Genomic DNA, 20,062 nt, shown 5'->3' with positions numbered 1-20,062 from the left:
AACGATTCTTATGCTTCAACAGGCCTATCGCACTCTTCCTAAAGCACAGCTTCTCTAACAGTCTTCCTTCAAGCATCATGAAAACCTTGAAGCCTATGTACAAGTGAATGGATATTGGGGCATCTCCTTCCCTGGACCCCACGCTGTTTGTGTTAGCATGCTACCTGAGACTAGCAGAGATCCTGGTGCTTCCCTGATAAACTTCAGTCTGCATTCCCTTGCAGTACCACACCCAGACAACCAAGGAAGTCCACAGCACAGGGGACAGCAGCACACAGTGCTCCCCAACTGCCCAAACCCACAGTTAACAGGCTTCACCTCAGGTGTGTGCCCCAGGTTGGCCTTGAACTTACAAACATCTCGAGTTAGTCTTGAGGTTTTGATAATTTTATATCAGTCTTGCAGTGCCAGAATTACAGGTGAGCACCACTCCATCACAGCTTGATCTTGTAGTTATTTTAAAATAATATTTTAAATATATTTCAGCACGTGTGTGCGCACACGTCAGAGGGCAGAGGACAAGGACTCGGTTCTCTCCCTCACCACGTGGGTTGCTGAGACAGAACTCAGATCACCAGCCCCTTCCTCTGAGCAGTCCTGTCGGCCCCTTGGTTTTGTACTTTACCAAACACGAAGCTGATCTACATTTACTCACGGTGTTTAACCATTACACTTTAGCTTGCATTCTTAAACCAGAACGATTTTTTTGACTTAGGAATAATTCACAAACCTAAGATAAAACCAGCCCTCCATCTGCACAGAGAGTCCTTGCTTCGGGCAGTCTCTGTCACAGTTAAAAAGGAAGGCTTTAAACATTTTCAAAATTACATTACAAAAACTCTAGTGTGTGTGTGTGTCCGAGTGCACGCTCACGCGCACATGCAGGCACATACAATATACATACCACAGCCTGTGTATGAAGGTCAGATGACAACCTGTAAGAACTGGTTCTCTCTTTTCACCATGTGGACTCCAGGAATTGGAGTGGAGTTAGGGGCTTGGCGGCTAGCTCCTTCACCTGTGGCCATCTTTTGAGCCTTGTCTGGTTTTTGCTACATAGCCCAGGTTGGCCTTAAAATTGGCTATGCACCTCAGACTGGCCTTGATCTTAAAACAATCCTCCCTGTCTTAACCTTCCAGAGGGCTAGGAATACATTCTATCACACGTGGTTTAAGAAAAAGCTTTTGGGGGCTGGAGAGATGGCCCTGTCATTAAGCACTTCTGCCCCTGCAGAGGATCAGAATCTCCTAGCACCAGTGTCTAGTGTAAATCCAGGTGCAGGAGATCCGGTGCCCTCTTGTGGCCTCCTTGGGTTCCTGCACTCAAATGTGTATACACACACACACACACACACACACACACACACACACTCTCTCTCTCTCTCTCTCTCTCTCTCTCTCTCTCTCTCAAATTTAAAAAAATCTTAAGAAAAAAACAAAAGCCTGTGAGGAAGTAAGTGGGTGTGTATGACCCACAGCAAGCCTTACTTTCTCATAAGTAAGGACTGCTGCTCCTCAGACATCACAGGACACAAAAAGTCCTGTGTGCAGGAAACAATGACTGTTCCCCTCACCTCGAAATTCTGTGACAGGAGCTGTATTGGGCTCTGATTGTCTTAGACTCACTGCATTTCTGTGGTCCTGCAGAAGGCACTCCCCTTTCTCTCCAGAAGGAAAACAGGAAAAATAATGTCTTTCACCATTGGAGTGACTGAAAAGGAGAAGTGGGCAGGTGGACGTGGCCTTGGTCCTGAAACTCACAAACCTGTAGTCAATGCTGCTTCTGCCTCTGGGACAGACACCTGAAGCAGCATCCACACAGTAGGCCCCCAGGCTGGATGGCCAGAGGTTGAGACACACTAGGATAGATGCTGACCAGCAGGCTGGATCGCTAAGAGCAAGTGAGCAAGCCAGGGCTCCTTGGGCCTGCAAAGTACTACAGGGCAAACACACAGCAGGTGCAGGCTGGCGCACGCCAGCTGTGCCTCTGACCTGCCACCAATTCTCTTCCTACCCCCACCTGCCCTCCCAGGATACCTAGCCCAGGTTCTCAGAGCCCAGGCTGTTGTCTTTGAGCTATGAAGTCCCAGCTTCTCATCTTCCTGTCTCTACCTCCAGAGCGCCCGAGAACCCAACCCTTGCCCTGGGCTCCGTGGACACCGGGCAATGGCTACCAACTGAGCCATATCCCCAGTCTCCCCTCTCATTCTTCCACACAATTAGCATGTCTCAATGAAAAAAAATCAGAAAATGGCTTTTACTCTCAGGCAACAACCACGTGAGTAGGCCTTCTCCCCACTCCAAGGGCAGAAGTAGTTACTGCAGCCTTCACACACACCCCTTCCCCAGAAGGTGCATGCGCAGGGAGGGTGCTCTGCTCCTTCCGATACTCTGCCTCTCAGAGGGTGGGTGGGTGACAGCGGCTCACGAAGTTAACTCCAGGCAACCAGAGAAGGAGTCCTTACTTTACGTTCACTCGGGCAGCTTCCCTCCCTTGCTTTGAGACTGTGGCTAACAGTGGATCCCATTCTGGCCAGCGCTTAGACAACACCCGCCTCAGTGTGTCCTGAGCACCCGCCCACCCGCGCTGCGCGGTCCCTGTGTGGGAAATGGAGGCGGGATGGAGGGTCAGCTGCTTCACCTGCTTCCTGCATGGAGTTGTCTTTCTCACTGGCAACGTGAACACCCACCAGCCCAGCAAGCATCTGAGACAGAGCAGGGTTCCCTTCATTAGACCCCACTTCCCAGGAGAAAGAGGCTATTTTAAAAAGGACCACCGGCTCTCCTGCTACCAGCTAGATGTCCCCACTGTTACCCGGAAGTTGCTAGGACATCAATCAGCACAAGGTTAACAGGTGGAAGACTTTCTGATGGCCCTGAATTCAGGTACTGTCATCAGGAAGAAGTTCCAGGCTGCCTGTCCTGCTTCCTTCCTGGTCACTGGCCTCTTTCTGGCTGAGCTGTCTCTGCCTGACGCCTAGCTCTGAGGTGGGTCAGCTGAGCTCCAGCGAGCCATGGATGGCAGGAGAGGCGATGCTGGAAGCTTCAGGAACCATGTTCTACTCCTCTTCACAGGCAGCTCAGACACGCAGGAGTAGCTAGAGCAGGTGGGGAGCCTGCCCCCTGCATGTGTAAATAAACCTCTGTGGGTGACAGGTGCCTCTTCCTTTACCTTTGTAGCTGCTTTTGCTCAGGGCAAAAATATTTACAGTCTGGACTTTACTTCAAAGAGTGCCAATTCCAGACTAGACCTTTGCTGTCCAATTTGACAACCCTGGCTGACACTTATCTAAAATAAAGAATTTTAAGTGCTTGACGGTCACATGTGGCCACGGGCTAGTAGAGTGGACATCACAAAGTGTGTTCTCATCTCGGCAGACTGCTCTCTTGGACAGTGCTGCAAATGCAGGATCTAAGTCGTCAAGCTAAATTTACAGCGTCGCTCTCCCTGCAGGCAGTCAGGCCTACACCTGGTTAAACCGTCTTCCTTCACACCTGAACTTTTAGGAACGGCAAATTCCCCACATGATTCATTATCAGCGTCACCAGCTACCGAACTGGGACCACAATCAGGTGAGCAGCAGCAGTCACTGTGACTGGACAGCCCCCACCCCAGTGTCCCCACCCACTGTGAAAGCAGGCCACTGCATCGCTCAAGTTCCTCGCTCAAGTTCCAAGTTAGGACAGCCTAGTGTGTGGTATTGTCAAACACAAGGTATGCAAAATGAATAAGAAATTAACTCTGGGTGCAAAACTGTTATGCAAAACGGGGCCATTGAACTGAACAGGCGAGCAGGCACCAGGGAAGAAGCTGTAATCCTCTGGCAAGACATTCTGCCAACATCCACAAATTCCCAAAAGTGAATTCTAAAGACAGCCAACAAGACAAGACAGCTTCCGAAACTGGGACTCTAGTCCTACCATTTAAGGGCTATGTGATCTTGGGCAAGTTGTATTCCCTTTGGGGTGAAAGACCCCCTCAGCCTTAAGGAGGGGTAGGGGTGGGGACAGCCCTCTCCAGTCCCTCCCTTCCCAGCACGTCAGGCTCCTGGGCTTCCCAGGGCTCCCAGCCCACAGGTGTTTCTTCCTGGTCTCTGTCCCTCTCAGCAGGGGACTGTGGCGAGGGGGAGCTCAAGGTCAGCCGCTTTAGAAGACCTTCAGTACCTGGTGCACACTGCCCGAGGTTAAGACAATAAACAGGGACAGTGGCTTTAGGAAGTCTTTGGAGGAGATCGAGTATTCCCAGAGACTAACAGTTAGGAGCTGCTCCATCAGCTGAGTCACTAGCTAGGTTTAGGATGCTACAGGTTTCTTTCTGAAAACCCTTTCAGGGTCAGGCACTTCCGTTTCCTTGACAATTAGACATGGAACAGATAGGGGGGGACACTCCATGACAAGGTATGGTAAAGTCTGGAACTAGCAGGGCCTCCCAAAAATTAATGATTCTATTTATAAAATGTAAAACCAAATGATTCTATTTTTGAACAAATTCCTAATTCCAAAAAGAACCAGAGTATCAGGTGTCTAATAAACACCAGAAGGCTAACAAACCAAGAGGGCTGTTGAGGTTGGAGAGATGGCTCAGTGGTTAGGCCCACTTGTTGCTGTTGGAGAGATCTGGGCTCTGTTCCTAGCACCTGCATGGTGGTTCATCGGCATCCCTAACTCCAGTTCTGAAGAATATGAAGCCTTCTTCTGACCTCTGTGGGCCCAGGCATGCATGTGGTACAGAGACACACATGCAAGCAAAATATACACATCATAAAATAAAAATGAAAAAATTTAAAAAAATCACCCATAAGGCACCTTAAATGTATTAATATAGGACTTTTTCTACCTGTAATCCAGTCGAGTTTCTGCGCGTTAGCCAATGGTCAGAAACAACATACATATTGTTTCTGCCTGGGTCCTGCAGCTAAGGCACCTGTGGTCACCCTCTGCTTCTTCCTGGCCGAGGTCTTAGACTTAGCCATTGTGGAAGCCAATTTCTACAGCATTTCAAGGAGGATGGAGAGAGCTACACACTTCTTCCAACAGGCTGGGCATTCCCGTGACCTATATCCACACTGAGAACTTGTTGCCCTTTTAAATCTTAACAAAGCCTTTGTAAATGCAAAGCATTCGCACTGCTCTAAAGCTCAGAGCTAACACTGAACAACCGAACCCCAGCAGGTCTCAGTATCGCAAGCAGGAGCCTAGCTCCCTTCAGGCTGCACGGCTAGAGTACGCATCCTCCAAAATGAAGTTCCCTTTTGATCAATTCTGCACATTCTCTGCCTGCAATCCATCTGTAATTTGAAGCTGTGTCCCTGGCAAAACCCTTGCAGTACTAACCAACGCTAGCACCAAGGTAACAAACTCCGCGAGCAGACAACTTAGCCAGGCCCGCCGGCCCGCCTCTCTTTCCTTCCCCCACCCAAGACCTTCCCCGGGCAGTGACTTCACATCCTTTGACATCAGCACAGCCTCGAAAGGGGGATGGGAGAGCAGGGAGAAAGCAGAAAAACCAGCTTTGAACTCTGCGTGCAAGGCCTCCTGAGCCTCAGGCCCCGTAAGTAATGTGTAAAATGCCCACCGATCGGAGGTGACACCCCCTGCCTGCTCGGGCTCAGTCCCGTCAACGTGAAGGGGACTCCGCTGGTTAGACTTCCTGCTTTTCCTATCCAAAGCACAATAGCCATTTATTAACTACCCACGGAAGGTTCCGGTCAGTAACACACAATAACTCACCTCGAATGTGGAGAAGGGCCACGGGCTGGAAAGGCCCGTTGGAGCTGGCCGCATCCACCACCATCCCGCTGCCCGCTTTATTACATGTCAACATCTAGGCTCCAGCGGGAAGGGCGCTGTACTCCTTAGGGCAAGAAACCAGCCTCCATTTTAGTTTTAAAAAAAAAAAGACAAACTGGAGCTCTCTGCAGCTGGAGGGAACTGGCTGCTTCGTGATGTCACTAGGCCTGGAGCTCGCTGATTGGCTGGAAGCTGCAACTTAAAATGACACTGGGAAAAAAAAAAACCTGCAAACGGAAAGAGCGTTCTGTTTGGCTGTCAGTATGTGTGCACTGAAAGCCTGGGCATTTTCCGGGTTTACAGCCTTCGTTTCTCACTAACTTTTAGGTAAGAATCCCAGCTCTTGGAGGATGGCACCGGGGCCACAAGCACCATCAGAGAGTGTGAATGACCCGAGAGCAACCAGATAGAGGGAGCGTATGCTCACCCGTCCTCCATGATTCTGCCGTTTCCCAAACTGGTTCCCCCAATCCAGTGGTAGCTTAGACCAACCTGTCCTGTGCCCTCTGCCTCTCAGCTCTTATTTTATTCATTTAGGTTCCTTTTCCTTTCCCAGAAGTACTAGTGGGGGAGCCTAGGGCCTGGTGCTCGTTGGGCAAACGTCTGCCATTAAACTACACCTTCAGCCTGAGCACTTACTTTAGGAGCATTCTGGCAACACAGTTTTTAGGAAGTAAACGGCTATTTAAACACTGCAAAGCTCCAACGGGTGCATGCGCTCAGCCTCCTTACTCTCAACGGGCAATCGAGGGGTTATAGCCAGGACACAGGTTTCTTCCTGAGACCTAGTTTCCACCCCCAACCCAGAAAAACGAGGGTTAAAAATCTATGGAGGAGCCAGGAAGTGCTACAGAAACAGGATATATCTATCCATGGCTATGAAGGTATCTCACAGGCATAAGGAACATAAGAGGCAGGGACATAAGGAAAATGCAATGTCAGGCTTATTTTACATTCAAGTAAATTTATTTATTCATTGTTGTACAACCTGTGGGAAAATAGTTTTTTCATTCCACCATGTGGTGACAGGAATCAAACTTGGGGCCTCAGAGTTTGTGGCAAGTGTCTTTACCCACTAAGCTGTCTTTTGGCCCGTTCCATTATTGTAGTTTAAAAATGTTATGTTTGATTCCTTAAGTTATGCTTTCTTTACATTTAAAATTGAGATTTTTCTATTCATTTATTACACTATTTTTCCTATCTTTAAAAAGTTATTCTCAGAGAAAAGAGCACTTCCAGTTGGAGCAGTGTCGGGGTGCTGGTGGGGAGGCGATGGAAATGTGAGGACTGAAAATTCCTCACTTTCCAGAAACTTTTCTGGAATTATGCTGTGCCATTTTACAATGCCCAACTCAAGAACAAGATAAATAAAAGCCTTTAGCTCCTAAATACACCTGACACACAGGCCCATTACCACTGTGGTGAATGAACGAGGGTGATTACGGGATCCTCCCTCCCCAAGAACAGATTTACCTTCTCAGTAGCTGTTGAGGTCATTCAATAGGAAAGAAGGCTATTTGAGTCCCTAGCCTCTCTCCTTCTGCCCCAGAGATGCTGCAGGTTCTACAGCTCAGCAGACACAGGTGGAGTGAGCTTGCAGGGCTGGGACAGACCTGCTGAGGAGGTGTACCTCGGTCCGGCATCCTGTCTCTAACAATCCTGGAAAGTGGAAGCTACCCACCGGATGCTGTTCTCTGCGCTTGCACTTGTGGGCTCCTGGAGAGCAGCCTGTGCTCTGATCACGAGGTAATACAGGCAAATGAGAGTCTGCCTGCCCACTTGTCTCCCAAAGTTTCTCAACTAACCCCATCCCTACAATCTCCCCCCACCCCACTCTGTCTCTCAAGACAGGCAGGCAGTGCTGGGGGCAAAGGTCACTTCCCTCAAGTCACCTCCTCAGTCAAGGAGTGATCCAGAGGGACTCACAAAGACATAAACAGCAACGTGGGAAGGGGCTAAGGGTCCACAAGCAGACACTTCCTGTACCCTTATGCCAATAATTTACTATGCCATCCGAGGCCAGACGCTGTGCACACCTAGCGCTGTGCTGGTGGAATACAGACACGCAGGGGAGATGTCTAGCAGCTTTACATAGCAGACAAATTCAAAGGCAAAAAAAGCAAAGACAGTTTTTGATGTATTTTTCCTAATGATCTTAGATCAAAGGATCTGAAACCTTATTAGTGACTTCTCCCATGCTCTTGGAAACTTTTTGCATAGAAAGTAGTTTTTAAAGAATCTAAGACTATAAAACACACTGCAGCTGGGCATGAGACGGGCACACCGCCCTCTCAGCATCTAGCTGAGGCAGGAGGATCACAGACTGGACTACACGGTGAGCCCATATAAAAAGAGAAAAGCACCCCCCCCCAATCTAAATTATGAACGAACAGCCCGAGGACAGGAGGTGTGCTCCGGAACTGGACACACGGTGCCTGGGCCAGCGTCTGACTAAACGCTCTTTTCCACTCAAAATCCAGGCGGGCCTCTTTATTTTTTTTCAACATAAATGACGAGATTGTCCTAAAATTCATCCGGAAAAAGAATGGCAAGAATGAGGACAATTCTGAAGAGAGAGGCTAGAGCCACCGACCTGAGTCAACAGAGCAGTGAAGAGTCTGACTAGGCGGACATCACAGGAAGAACACAATGCAGGAGCAGTGACCCCAAACCAACAAACGCTCTCAGACAATGAAGAATAAACCAGGTCAGTGGGACGGAGAGAATCACACAAACAGCTCTTAGAAGACAGCTAACTGATATGCAAAAATCAGCTCAAGCCCTTCCTCACACCAAAATGTATCTACTGTGAATTAGACAAACATAAAACAAGTCACGACTACTCCAACCCCACAGCTTTTAGAAGAGGTGTCAACCCTACAGCTAGACCAGGACACTTACAACCACCAATGACTGACGGACAACAGTTAATTTGTATGTTTCACAAGAATCAATTCTGGTGTTTGTTTTCCCAAATAGGGTTTCTCTGTGTAGCCCTGGCTGTCCTGGAACTCACTCTGTAGAGCAGGCTGGCCTGGTCTCGGAGATCTGTCTGCCTCTGTCTCCAGAGTACTGGGATTAAAGGCGTGTTGCCACCGAAACCTTCTCACAAGAATCAGAACTGAAATAACCTCGAACTTTTTCACATCCCCCCTCAACCAAAGAAAATATAAATACAGATTAATAAAATGTATTAGAAAAACGTTAAGCCCTTAGGATTTAAATGATCTATTTCATGTAAACAGAACTATGAGCAGTCGGTAAATGCATGGCAAACAGTTTTCATCTATTAGGGCAACAGTAATTTTTTTTTACATATTATCTGTCTGCATTTAGTGGACGGACACATGTCAAGGGGCAATTGTGAGGGTCAGAGGACAGCTTAAGAGTCAGTTCTCTCTTCCTGCTATGTTGGTCCCAGGGAACAGAACCCAGGGGTGGCAGCCACTGTGCCATCTTACCCGTCCGACTCCAGCGGCACAGAGAACAGTAAGTGCACTGTGTCGGGGCTTTGACAACAGAGCTGCGGACTTTGCTCACTGGCTGAGAAAAGTCTGCCACAGGCTCCAAGAGCTGCGTGGTGCTTCTGAGAACCCATTCTAGAAATGTAATAACCATGCATGAGACAGTTCATTCTGGGCTGAACTATGACCTGTAACACAAAACTCATTATTCCTACATGTACCTGGGTGTGTGCACAAATCGGAGGACCGCCTACAGGAACCAGACCTTTCCTTCTACCTTGTGGGTCTCCCCAGGACAGAACTCAGATCAACGGTCTCCGGAGCAAGTACCTCTGTCTACTGAGCCACAGTGCCAGCACCGTCCTGACCATTTTCACGTATGTACTTCAGGGTTCTAGATTCTTCCAGATGTGTGCCCTGATGTGGATAGTTCCACTCTAAACTCTGTCAAGCACCTCCACACAGCTTTACAGCCCTTGTACCACTGTTGTTCCTGCCAACAGCACACAGCGTCCAGTCCTCCACCGTCAGCAGCACTGGTTTGTACGTGATCTCAGGGTAATTTTCATTAGCATCACTAACGACTAGTGATGCTGAGCTGGTGTATGGGGGCCTATGGATCGCTTGTGTATATTTTGAGAAATGTCAACTTGAGTCTTCTATATATTTAACTAAGTTGTTTTACTGTTGCTTCATGTGTAGGAGTCCATATGGTCCAGATATTAATCTGTTATCGGGCTAGCCACTTGCAAATATTTCCCTCTCCTCTGTAGGCTGCCCCTTCTGCCAAGTGTGTATCCTTGCACACACTGAAGTTTTTAAGTTCGATATAGCACTGTTTACCTAGTTTGTCTTTTATTACCCCTAATTTTTAACAATGTGTCCAAAAATTCATTGCTGAATCTAAAATCATGAACGCCCCACCCCCCAATTCCTTCAAAGACTTTTTATATTTTTGGTTCATAGTGCTCAGGATTCTGATTCATTTGGAATTAATTTCTGTATGTGTGTGAGGTGAGGATCTTTTGCTTGTGGACTTCTAGTTTCCAGAACCTTCCCCCTGTGAACTGGAATTACTCCTAGTCTAGCCTTCGGGTTGGTTGTTATGGAAGACCAAAGTCGGCCTGTTTACTATAACTTTGTTGTTTTAAAATCAAGATACATAAGTCTTCCAGCCCTTTCCTTTTTCAAGATTTGGGATGTCTTGATCGTCCCAGTGGATTTTAAGATGATTTTTCTATTTCTAGACCAAACACCACTCATATCTTGGTAGGGCTGTCTACGTCTGTAGGTCCCTAGGCTGGCACTGATACCTTAACTGCCCTAGTCTTCCAATGCAAGAGCTTTGGCTGCCCCTCTGTGGTGGTTTGACTTGCTTTGGCTCCCACAGACTCGTGTCTGAATGCTCGTCCCATGGGGGTGGCACTATTAGGAGGGTGGCCTTGCTGGAGGAAGTGCATTACTGCTCACAGGAAGTGAGCTTTGAGGTTTTCTCTGCTCAAGCTCCATCCAGTGTGGAATGTCAGTTTCCTCCTGCTGCCTTCAGATCAAGACGTAAACTCTTGGCTCCTCAGCACCATGTCTGCTTGGATGCCACCATGCTTCCCGCCATGCTGATAATGGACTGAACCTCTGAAATGGTAAGCCAGCCCCAATTAAATGTTGTCCTTGTAAGAACTGCAGAGGTCAGTGAAATGAAACCCTAAGACACCCTCCCTTCAGCATTGTCTTCAATCTCGATTATGAGTGTCTTAAGAGTTCTTAGTGAGGAGCTTCTCACCTCCTTGAGAAGTTATTCCAAAGAAATTTATTCTTTGAGAATATGACTATTTAAGATTCTAAGACACTGTAAACTACTTTAATGTCAAAGGGACTGAGAAAGGTTGTGAAAGTTTACACAGGCATACATGTGTAAAAATTAGAAATATGAGTGGAAAAGACAACATAATTTCTCAGTGTCCAGGAGGCCACTGAGGGGTGCCGAGGTGGCACTGGCTGCTCTTCAGAGAGATCACTGTTTTCAGCATTGCTAAAGTAGTCTTATCCTTTGCTCCAATGGAGCTGAAGGAAGGACACATGGGAAGAGGGAGCCATGAATGGCCCAGGAAGCTTCCTTCTTTGGCTAGTAATAAAGCAATATGCCCATAATGTATGACCGTGGGTCTCTGCATCCATTCCTGTCAGCCGCAGGAGGAAGCTTCTCTGGTGATGGCTGAACAAGGTACCAATCCATCCATAAAGCAGAATACTGTTGGCTCCAACTGGCCATAATGCTCCCCCTGCTGAGTTCAAACACAAAGTGCAGGACCCAGGCAGTATGCCACTAAGCCCAGTCCCAACAGGTCGGCTGCAGGCACAGCCATTGCTCTCCTCAGAACATGCCTCTGTCCACCAACTGAACACCGGAAGGACCCCACATGATGACTGGGGACACAGTAGAGCCACTTATAGAACCTAGGTGGAGACTAACCCTGGAATGACCACGGGGCTTGACGTTCCTCCCACAGGCTAGCCCTGTCAGTGCTGTCCTTGTACACAAAGAGTAGGCAGCCCCACCTCTGATCAGCGAGCCTCGACTACACGAAGAGGGAGGACATGCTACTGAGTCCCGTCAGTCACGTCAGTCAGGCACCACACACAGTCGTGAAGACCACCATACAGGTGGCGATGCAGTGGCCTGTGCCTTCCAGTCATCGCCCGTCCAGGGTCCAGGGCTACAACCTTCTACACTGACTCTCAAGAGTTCCCGGCCTCCTAGGCCAGGGCTGTGCTGTGACAGGTCGGAACTCACAGGCCTCCTACAGGAAAGTGGGGAGGAGCTGGAACTTTCCAGGAAGACTCTGGAATCTTCACTTTGCATGAGACCTAAACTCTGCCTGTGTTCCCTGGTCTTCTGTCACTGTTTTGTTCTCTACTAAAAACAAACAAACAAATAAACAAACAAACCAAACAAACCACCTGCCTATAAACACACCCCACTGATTTAATGTTAGTAAGTATTTCTGAACCAAACTTTCAGATCTTGACTTCTAAATTTAGCCAAAGGTTTTATTTTTTCTCTCTCACCACTGCAATCTGGCATTTTAACCTGAAAGTCTATAGTAATGCAGTGGTAGAGCATAGTGTCAGACTTGCCAGTGCCACTTTTTAAAACCCCTGGGACCTATGTGAGCACGGCTTACGGGTCTCGTTGGGAAAAAAGTCTAACCTAAAACCTCTGCCTTCACTTGTAGTTCAAAATAGACTTTCCTTAGACAGATCAAAGCTCCCTAGCACGAAGCTCTGCTCAAAGGCTGCCAGGAAAGTCTGTGCCAGCATCAAGGACGAAAGGACAGGCTCGGGTGGCCCTGTTGATTCGAGCAAGTCTCCAGCGACTGAGCAGAGCCACCACAGCTTATCTCGAAAGCTTATGGAGCAAAGCTTGCTACCCCAGCTCCTGCATGCAGACCTGGGCTCACTTTATTTTGTTTTTTTTCTTTTTTGTTTTTTTTTTGCCCTGGGCTCACTTTAAATCCTTGCAGCTGGGCTGGGAGCCTTTCAGACCGGAGCAGGTGCTCACATCTTTTTTTTTGCTCTGAGAAGACAGGAAACCCATGAACTCTATAGAAAGTATTCAAGCATCTGAGTTTCCACACCAGCTGTTCTATATGGTCTGCCTCCACCCTTAGCATCTGGCAGCAGGTCAGTTAACAACTGATCTTGCTTTTAAGAACCCCAAGAGGGGTTGGGGATTTGGCTCAGTGGTAGAGCGCTTGCCTAGCAAGTGCAAGGCCCTGGGTTCGGTCCCCAGCTCAAAAAAAAAAAAAAAAAAAAAAAAAAAAAAAAGAACCCCAAGGCAGAGCAAGGAGAAGGAAGCCATAAAACAGCCTGTGGTGCCTGGGCATCTTGGGCATCCTGGGTATCCTGACCATCCTGGACATCCTAAGCACCCTGAGAGGGGACACAATAGCAGTCTCTGAGAGGACAGGGAAGGACAGGCCAGAGCTGCAGTGTTCTTCCCTCCTCCAGCAAATGCAACATGAGTTTCCTGGATCTGTAACAGACACTTAGGTCCCACCCTCACAGGCACCAGGGACAATGGCCGGCATGTGGTAAGGGGCAGTGTATTTGAGCACTTTCTACCTCAGCTGTCCAGTAAAGGAAGTGTCAGTACAAGCACGTCAACATCCCTTAGCCTCAGAAAGGAGTAAAGCTCTGGTGAGCTTCTTGCCGTATAAATGGAACCAGAGAGAGGACAATACAAGAGGACTCCACTTAGGAGACCCTCCAGTCATCAAACTCCAGAGACAGCACAGTGGAGACTGACCAGAGCTGCAGGAGGAGTGGGGACTGCTGCAGGGCAAAGCTTCTGCAAGGGCGATGGAGGTCTGGGAGACGGTATGCACTGGCCTGGAGAGTCAGGAGGGAACTCACATGCTGCTGAGGGTGCACCTGTGGTGCGCAGGTCACACTATGGACATTTTACTACAACTCGAAAATGAAGGTGAGGTCTGAGCCACGGAAGTTCAGGAGACACTGGGCAGTAGGCGCAGCAGGCCCTGGGATACCTCAAGGGAAAGCGAGCTGCCTGGGAACCAGGTCTTTAGCTGGAGGGAGAGGACAGAGGGTGGATGCTCAAGAAATAATGTATAAGCAAGCACGTGTATATACACACACACCCCACACACAGGATCTGAATTCAAGAGGCTTGAAGAAATCTCGGTGAGCGGTGAAGACGGCTCATGCTCAACACAGGAGATGTGAGATGCTGGTCATGCTTTCCCAGGCTGCCCCTGAAAAGGCTGAGCAGCTCAAAGAAGAGGTATGGGGAGAAGGGCAGCCTGCAGGAGGGTTTGCAGGTTCAGCTGTCTGACAAGCTGTTGGCGATTAGGGTCACCCACACTAGCGAACCCACTGAGGTCTGGCACCTGCTCCCCAGGACACACAGGCAATCAAGAGAGGACAGCATCACAGCAGGGAGGAGAGCGAACCCTGGGCAGAGAAGACGAGCACAGGGTTCCCTCCCTGGCCATGCATGCACTGCTGCACCAAGACACGCACCCTGGGAACAGGCTCACACTCCATTTTACTGTTAAACATGCGGGCGAGCAGTCAGACCTGTCAGCAGCAGCAGTAAGAACATGGAAACTTTCAACCATGTTAGACGTAAACTCGGAATGAAGGGGGAGCACTGCACGTTCAGAGAGGAGGGCTGGATTTACCTCTATTGAAGGCCAGTCTACGGAATTCCACCCAGCAGCTCACAGAAGGAGATCCCGTACTTAGTAACTTGCCTGCAGGGCTCCTAGCTCACTGACAGGTCCCACACTGGCCTCCTGGCTTTTCTGGGGTTTGGTGTATTTTGTTCTGTTACTGTTTTGAGATAGGGTCTCACTATGTAGCTCAGGCTAGCCTCAAACTCCTAGAGAACTGTCTGCCTCTACCTCCAGACTTCTGGGGCTAAAGTGTGCACCACCATACCCACCACTGAAAACAGACTCAAGAAACAAGTCATTATTAATTTACTACTTTAGTAAGTTTCTTTAAAAAACACACCAACCGGGGGTTGGGGATTTAGCTCAGTGGTAGAGCGCTTGCCTAGGAAGCGCAAGGCCCTGGGTTCGGTCCCCAGCTCCGAAAAAAAGAAAAGGAAAAAAAAAAAAAAAAAACCACACCAACCTGTGTTCCATTTAACATTTCGCACTTCTGTCTTTCAGACTCCAAAACACCAAATGAAGGGACTGACTTGGGAGTAATATTTCACTGAGTAGCCTGAAGACTGTAATCAACCTCTTAGGTTAAACTACAAAACACGCCTTCACACAGCAAATGACTGAAGCTTTTATATGACCCAGCAGTGAACAAGCACAATGGGACAGGTGTCTCACACTCAAGGGGACGCCACCCATCGGGAATCTGCAATGGGTCAGATGACTTCTTCCCTCTGAAGTCAGCTTAAGGAATAGTTCTAAGACATGCACGACGACAACAAAACGTTATAAATGAGTTCAGGGACGAGTTTGTTTGTGATGCTTGGAAAACCCGAGAACCCAGAGAGGAGCAGTCAGCAGTGCCGAGACTGGCAAGGAGGTGAAACTGATCTCAGCAGGTGGAGAGGCTCGGTATACTCCAGAAAAAAGAGTGTGCGTATCCTACAAAGCCAACCCTCTCTCTGCTACTTCCTCCCCATGTGTGCCCAGGCTGGAACTCAGGGTCTTGCACATGGTAGGCAAGTGCCCTCCTCTGAGATATTTAACACTTTAGTGGAACCCCAGTTCAAATGTCAACAGTTCTTCTGCAGTAAGATAACCAACTCAAGGTTCTAGCCTACAGCAGCTTTGAGGCTGCAATTGCTTGAGTAGAGCACACAGCCACAATTACAAGGATGTGAGGAATCAAGGTTCTCCCATTTAATAAGAGATAAAACAGAAAAGCTAAGAAAATGAAACACGGTATAAAATCTAAATAGAAACAATAAATGAATCACAATTTAACAGTGTACATTTGACTTCCTTGAAAGTACTAAAAAGTACTGTGTCCCAGTAAAAAGGAGCACCCCTCCCCCACCTCCCCAGCAGATTCTGGTCTTCAAAGCACCCTCCTCTGAAAGTAATGAAGACTTTGAAAATCCACAGGCCTGAGAGGAGGAGGAATAGAAGGAGCCCGGAGGCGTCTCACTATGGCAGAAATCAAGGTATCAAATAGGTAGGAGGCAGGGGCTTGGCTCAGTAGGTAAAGTGCCTGCCATGCAAGTGTGAGAGAGCGAGTTTGAATCACTGGGATCCATGTAATGATGAAATTCCAGTGGTTCTATGGAGATGGAAGGCAGAGGCAGGAAGCCCTTGGGCCAGCTAGCTTACCATATATGTCATCAAACAAAAGACCCTTCTTCATATAAGGTGGAAGTCGAAGACACACACACACACAGGATGGGCTGGAGAGATAGTACAGGCTTAAGAGCACACCCTGCTCTTGCAAAGGACCCAGGTTTGATCCCCCCTATTCATACCCCAGGTCCCTTACCTGACCACTATCGCTTACCTGTGTAGCTTGGGGACCAGCTCTGCTGGTTGCCAGCTTTCTGGGTCTGCTTCCTTGTGCAGTGTCTCCTCCCCTCCCCTGGGCAGGGCACAGCTACTGTTCCCATTGGGTTACAATGGGAACAGGTGGACCAACATGGTCTGGGGGCCCGACACACACAGGTAGGCTCATATCATCTGTCACCCCAGTTTTAGGGGAACTGATGCCTTCTTCTGACCTCCACAGCTACCAGTCACAGACGTGGTGCATGTATACACATTCAAGCAAATCATCTTCACACGTAAAATAACACTAAGCTAAAAAAATTGAAAGAAAGTTGAAATCAATGATAGTAAAATAGTCACTCAAACAAAGGTCAGAGGGAAACTGGTAAACCAAAGTTATAATAACGCTTAACCTAGTTTTCATATATCCAGTTGGTAAGAAAAAGAATGTCTGTTCGCTCAATCCACTACTGACTCTGAAGGGATTAGCAAGGCCATGAAGTCTTCCTGTATGGCTGACTGATGTGGGATTCATAGGCAGGACGCCAGAGTGGACCTCACAAACCATTCCTAGCACTTTCTGCATTGCATGGGGAAGGTGACTGACTGACTGCGTGACAGACAGAGATCAGTCTGCCAACACCCGCACCCTCACTTCCGCTAGGCCGCCACAGATGGCGTAGCTTCCACAATGAGGATGTTATTGCCTGAGTTACACAGCATCACCTTTGATGGACCCCAGCCCAAACAGGCTCTACTTAGAGCAACTACAGGGGTGAGTGGGGCTTGAGAGGAACAGCTGGCTCTGTGGACTATGTGTTAGTCAAGTGTCACGGTTTAAGGAACTCCTGAACTCCAAGTATTTGGCAAAAGGATTCTGGCCCAAGAAAAACAAACAAAGCTTCTGGAGGACTTTCATTCCAAGGCCTCGGTTTGTTAAAAATATTTGAGGATGGTGATTAGCACATCATAAAAAGAATGAGGCGGGCAGCAAGAAGACATTATGAGCATGATGTCACAACGGCCGGTGTTGGTCTTTCTGACCCAGGCTGGAAAACACTGGTGTTTGCTCTATCTAAAAAAAAAACGACAAGTTTGACAGTACATGCAAGAAGATAGCAAAATATTTTAAAGCTGTAAAACATTTCTTTTGGATGTGGTTATTAGGGGTGTAAGCACATGTGTATGTGTGTGTCTGTGCAATATATACATGTGCAATCACATGTGTGCAGCGTATGAATGTATGTACACATATGCACAGTATATGTGTATATATGTGGTGTGTGCATGTGTGTGCATGTGTGCACATGTGTATACATACACGTATGTGGTGCGTGCATGCACACACATGTGCTTGTGTGTACCTGTACAAAGGCCAGCAGCTGAAGATGTCAGCTGTACTCTTAGATTGCTCTCTGCTTTATTCCCTCAACAGGGTCTCCTGAACCTAGACCTTGCTGGTTTTCATCTAGGTAGGTGAGCAGACAGCTGCCAGAGTCTGTCACATCCCTAACCACTCCCAACTCTGACCCTGGAGGCTGGTCTTACAGGCAGGCATTTTACATGGGCGTTGGAGGCCTGAACTTGGGTCCCCAAACTTGTGTGTCCTGTACTACAACCTACTAAGCTATCTACCAAGCCCACGAGGCAAATTAAATAAAAAAGTCAACTACAGCATCCAGAAATGCAAAAGATCACTGAAATCGAAAGGTCAACAGGTGGGCTGCAGAGGAGACACGCCAGGAGTCGGTGAGACAACAGGGAACGAGTATTCGAAACTTTTATTGCAAAGAGCCAGGATGATTCTGTGCCCGCTAGTGAGAACTAGGGGTACATTCTCTACTTAGTTTTTATAACAGCGACAAGTGTATTTTATGATAAAATAAGAGGACTCATATCCAAACACACACACAAACTACATTTCAATAATAAAGTCAAGTTAAAGGCATCTAGAGCTTCTGGGCATGACTGGGCATGGCTGGCCTGGTGGCACACCTCTGCTCCCAGCACTTGGGGGGCAGATGCAGGCAACTAGCTCTCTCTGAATTTGAGAGAACCAAGTTCAGGCCGGCTAGGGTTATGGAGGGAGACCCGTCTCAAAAGAAGAGGAGGCTGTGCTGGGTCTCGGGCAATGTTTGGCTCGTCTGGCCGGGTGCTCTTCTCCTTGAAATGCTGGGCCCTACTCTTTCACAAGATAATATTTTATTTTCTATTCCCATTCGGCCGCTAAAGGACATCTGAGTTGCTTTTCGGCTGTCTTGAATAATGTTTCTGTGACCATTCATGTATGCCTTTGCATGAACATATATTTTAATTTCTTTTGTGTGCATAGAGTAGAATTGCTGATTTGCATGGTAAGTTTAGCTTAGCCTTAGAAGAAACTGCCACTGCTTTCCAGAAAGGACACACCACTCTCCCTTCCCACAGAGGGAGCTCAGGATGTCCCCTTTTTCCCCTGGGGGGGGGGGGCACCACACCTGCAGAGATATTCGTCGGAATGAAGAACTGAAGTCTCCCAGAGAAGCAAAGCGGTGAGTGAATTCATCACCACTAGACCACCTTCATAAGGCTTGCTTAAGGAAACATAAAGAGAGCCACTAGTGATTTAAACAAATGCCTAAGTATAAAATTCACAGGTGGACCAGTTATTAAAGTGTCAGTACTAAAACGGAAATGCCGAAACACGACGAGTAAGGGACAGAGCAGCCCACAGAGGAGCGACAAGTCTTCCTACCCAGTAATGACCTTGATGAAAATAGGTAATTCCACAGGTACCGAGCTCGGTACAATAAAGACAAGGCCCGCCCACATGACACCTACGAGAAACTCACTTGCACAGCGGAAAGCAAATAAACTGACAGTTCAAGGATCAAAAACGGATGTTACACAAAAAGGCGTTCACACAAAAAGACGTCCACACAAAAAGAACCCCAAAGCAGCGGAGCTGCTATACTTACATGGGATAAAATAGAAAAGAGGAAAAGAAAAATTCTAAAAGGAGACTGAAAGCACCACTGTGTAATGGGGGTGGATAACTTCGAGAAGGACACATAACAAACAATTAGACATGTCTGTGTAACCTACAACAGAATTCACAGAGATATACAGCAGCTTCCTGGATCTGTAGGGACAGGACACAGTCACAATGTGATACTGAAGGACTTTTTTTAAAAAAATTTTTGGTTTTTCCGAACAGGGTTTCTCTGTGTAACAGCCCTGGTTATCCTCGAGTTACTCTGTACTCTGGGCTGGCCTCGAACCCACAGACATCCGCCTGCCTCTGCCTCCCAAGTGCTGGGATTCTCCCAGCTTTACTGAAGGACTTTCAACAGCCAAATCAACCCTGAACAAATGAACAGAATAAGCCACGAACAAACTTCTCATTAAAAATAAAAACGAGGGGTTGGGGATTTAGCTCAGTGGTAGAGCGCTTGCCTAGGAAGCGGAAGGCCCTGGGTTCAGTCCCCAGCTCCGAAAAAAAGAACCAAAAAAAAAAAAAAAAATAATAATAATAAAAATAAATAAAAATAAAAACGAAGTGTGGGAGGAGGGCTGGTGAGAGGGCTCAGTGGTTATGAACATGTGTTGCTCTTGCAGAAGATCTAGGTTTGGTTCCAACACCCACAGGCAGCTCACAACTGCCTGAAACACAGCTCCAGAGGACCCAACGACTTCTGGCCTCCCTCACAATGTACCAGATACACTTACATACATTCAGGTAAACCCTCATACACACAAAATAAAAATAAACACATCTTAAAGTGAAAACGGAGGAAGCGGAGACATAGCTCAGAGGCTAACATC

General features: G+C 47.8%; 1 protein-coding gene and 1 long non-coding RNA gene across 35 annotated transcripts in view; one reads left to right on the top strand and one right to left on the bottom strand.

Moving 5' to 3' along the window:
* The window catches only part of Ppp2r5c (protein phosphatase 2, regulatory subunit B', gamma), a 135,453-nt gene that overhangs the window by 88,491 nt on the left and 26,900 nt on the right, over positions 1-20,062 (bottom strand). For 4 of the 13 annotated variants that reach the window (XM_087554795.1, XM_087554796.1, XM_087554793.1 and 1 more), the window contains exon 1: positions 5,731-5,953. In XM_087554795.1, coding sequence (XP_087410921.1) covers positions 5,731-5,824 — 94 coding nt within the window. In that variant the 5' untranslated portion in view covers positions 5,825-5,953. 13 annotated transcript variants of the gene reach the window in all.
* LOC102547242 (uncharacterized) lies at positions 5,500-15,727 on the top strand. 22 transcript variants are annotated; one of them, XR_015623379.1, is made up of 7 exons: positions 5,500-5,551; positions 7,340-7,536; positions 8,271-8,497; positions 9,511-9,631; positions 10,801-10,894; positions 13,924-14,055; positions 14,951-15,727. It is a non-coding gene; the product is annotated as an uncharacterized LOC102547242 (long non-coding RNA). The 22 variants fall into 22 exon arrangements; XR_015623382.1 differs by having other exon boundaries at positions 10,758-10,894; XR_015623377.1 differs by having other exon boundaries at positions 10,758-10,894; positions 11,762-14,055.

This window comes from Rattus norvegicus, chromosome 6 (genome assembly GCF_021556685.1).
Source record: "Rattus norvegicus strain SHRSP/BbbUtx chromosome 6, alternate assembly SHRSP_T2T, whole genome shotgun sequence".
Classification (NCBI taxonomy): Eukaryota; Metazoa; Chordata; class Mammalia; order Rodentia; family Muridae; genus Rattus; species Rattus norvegicus.
Note: the sequence above shows the minus strand (reverse complement) of the source record. Positions and strands in the feature narration are given on the sequence as shown.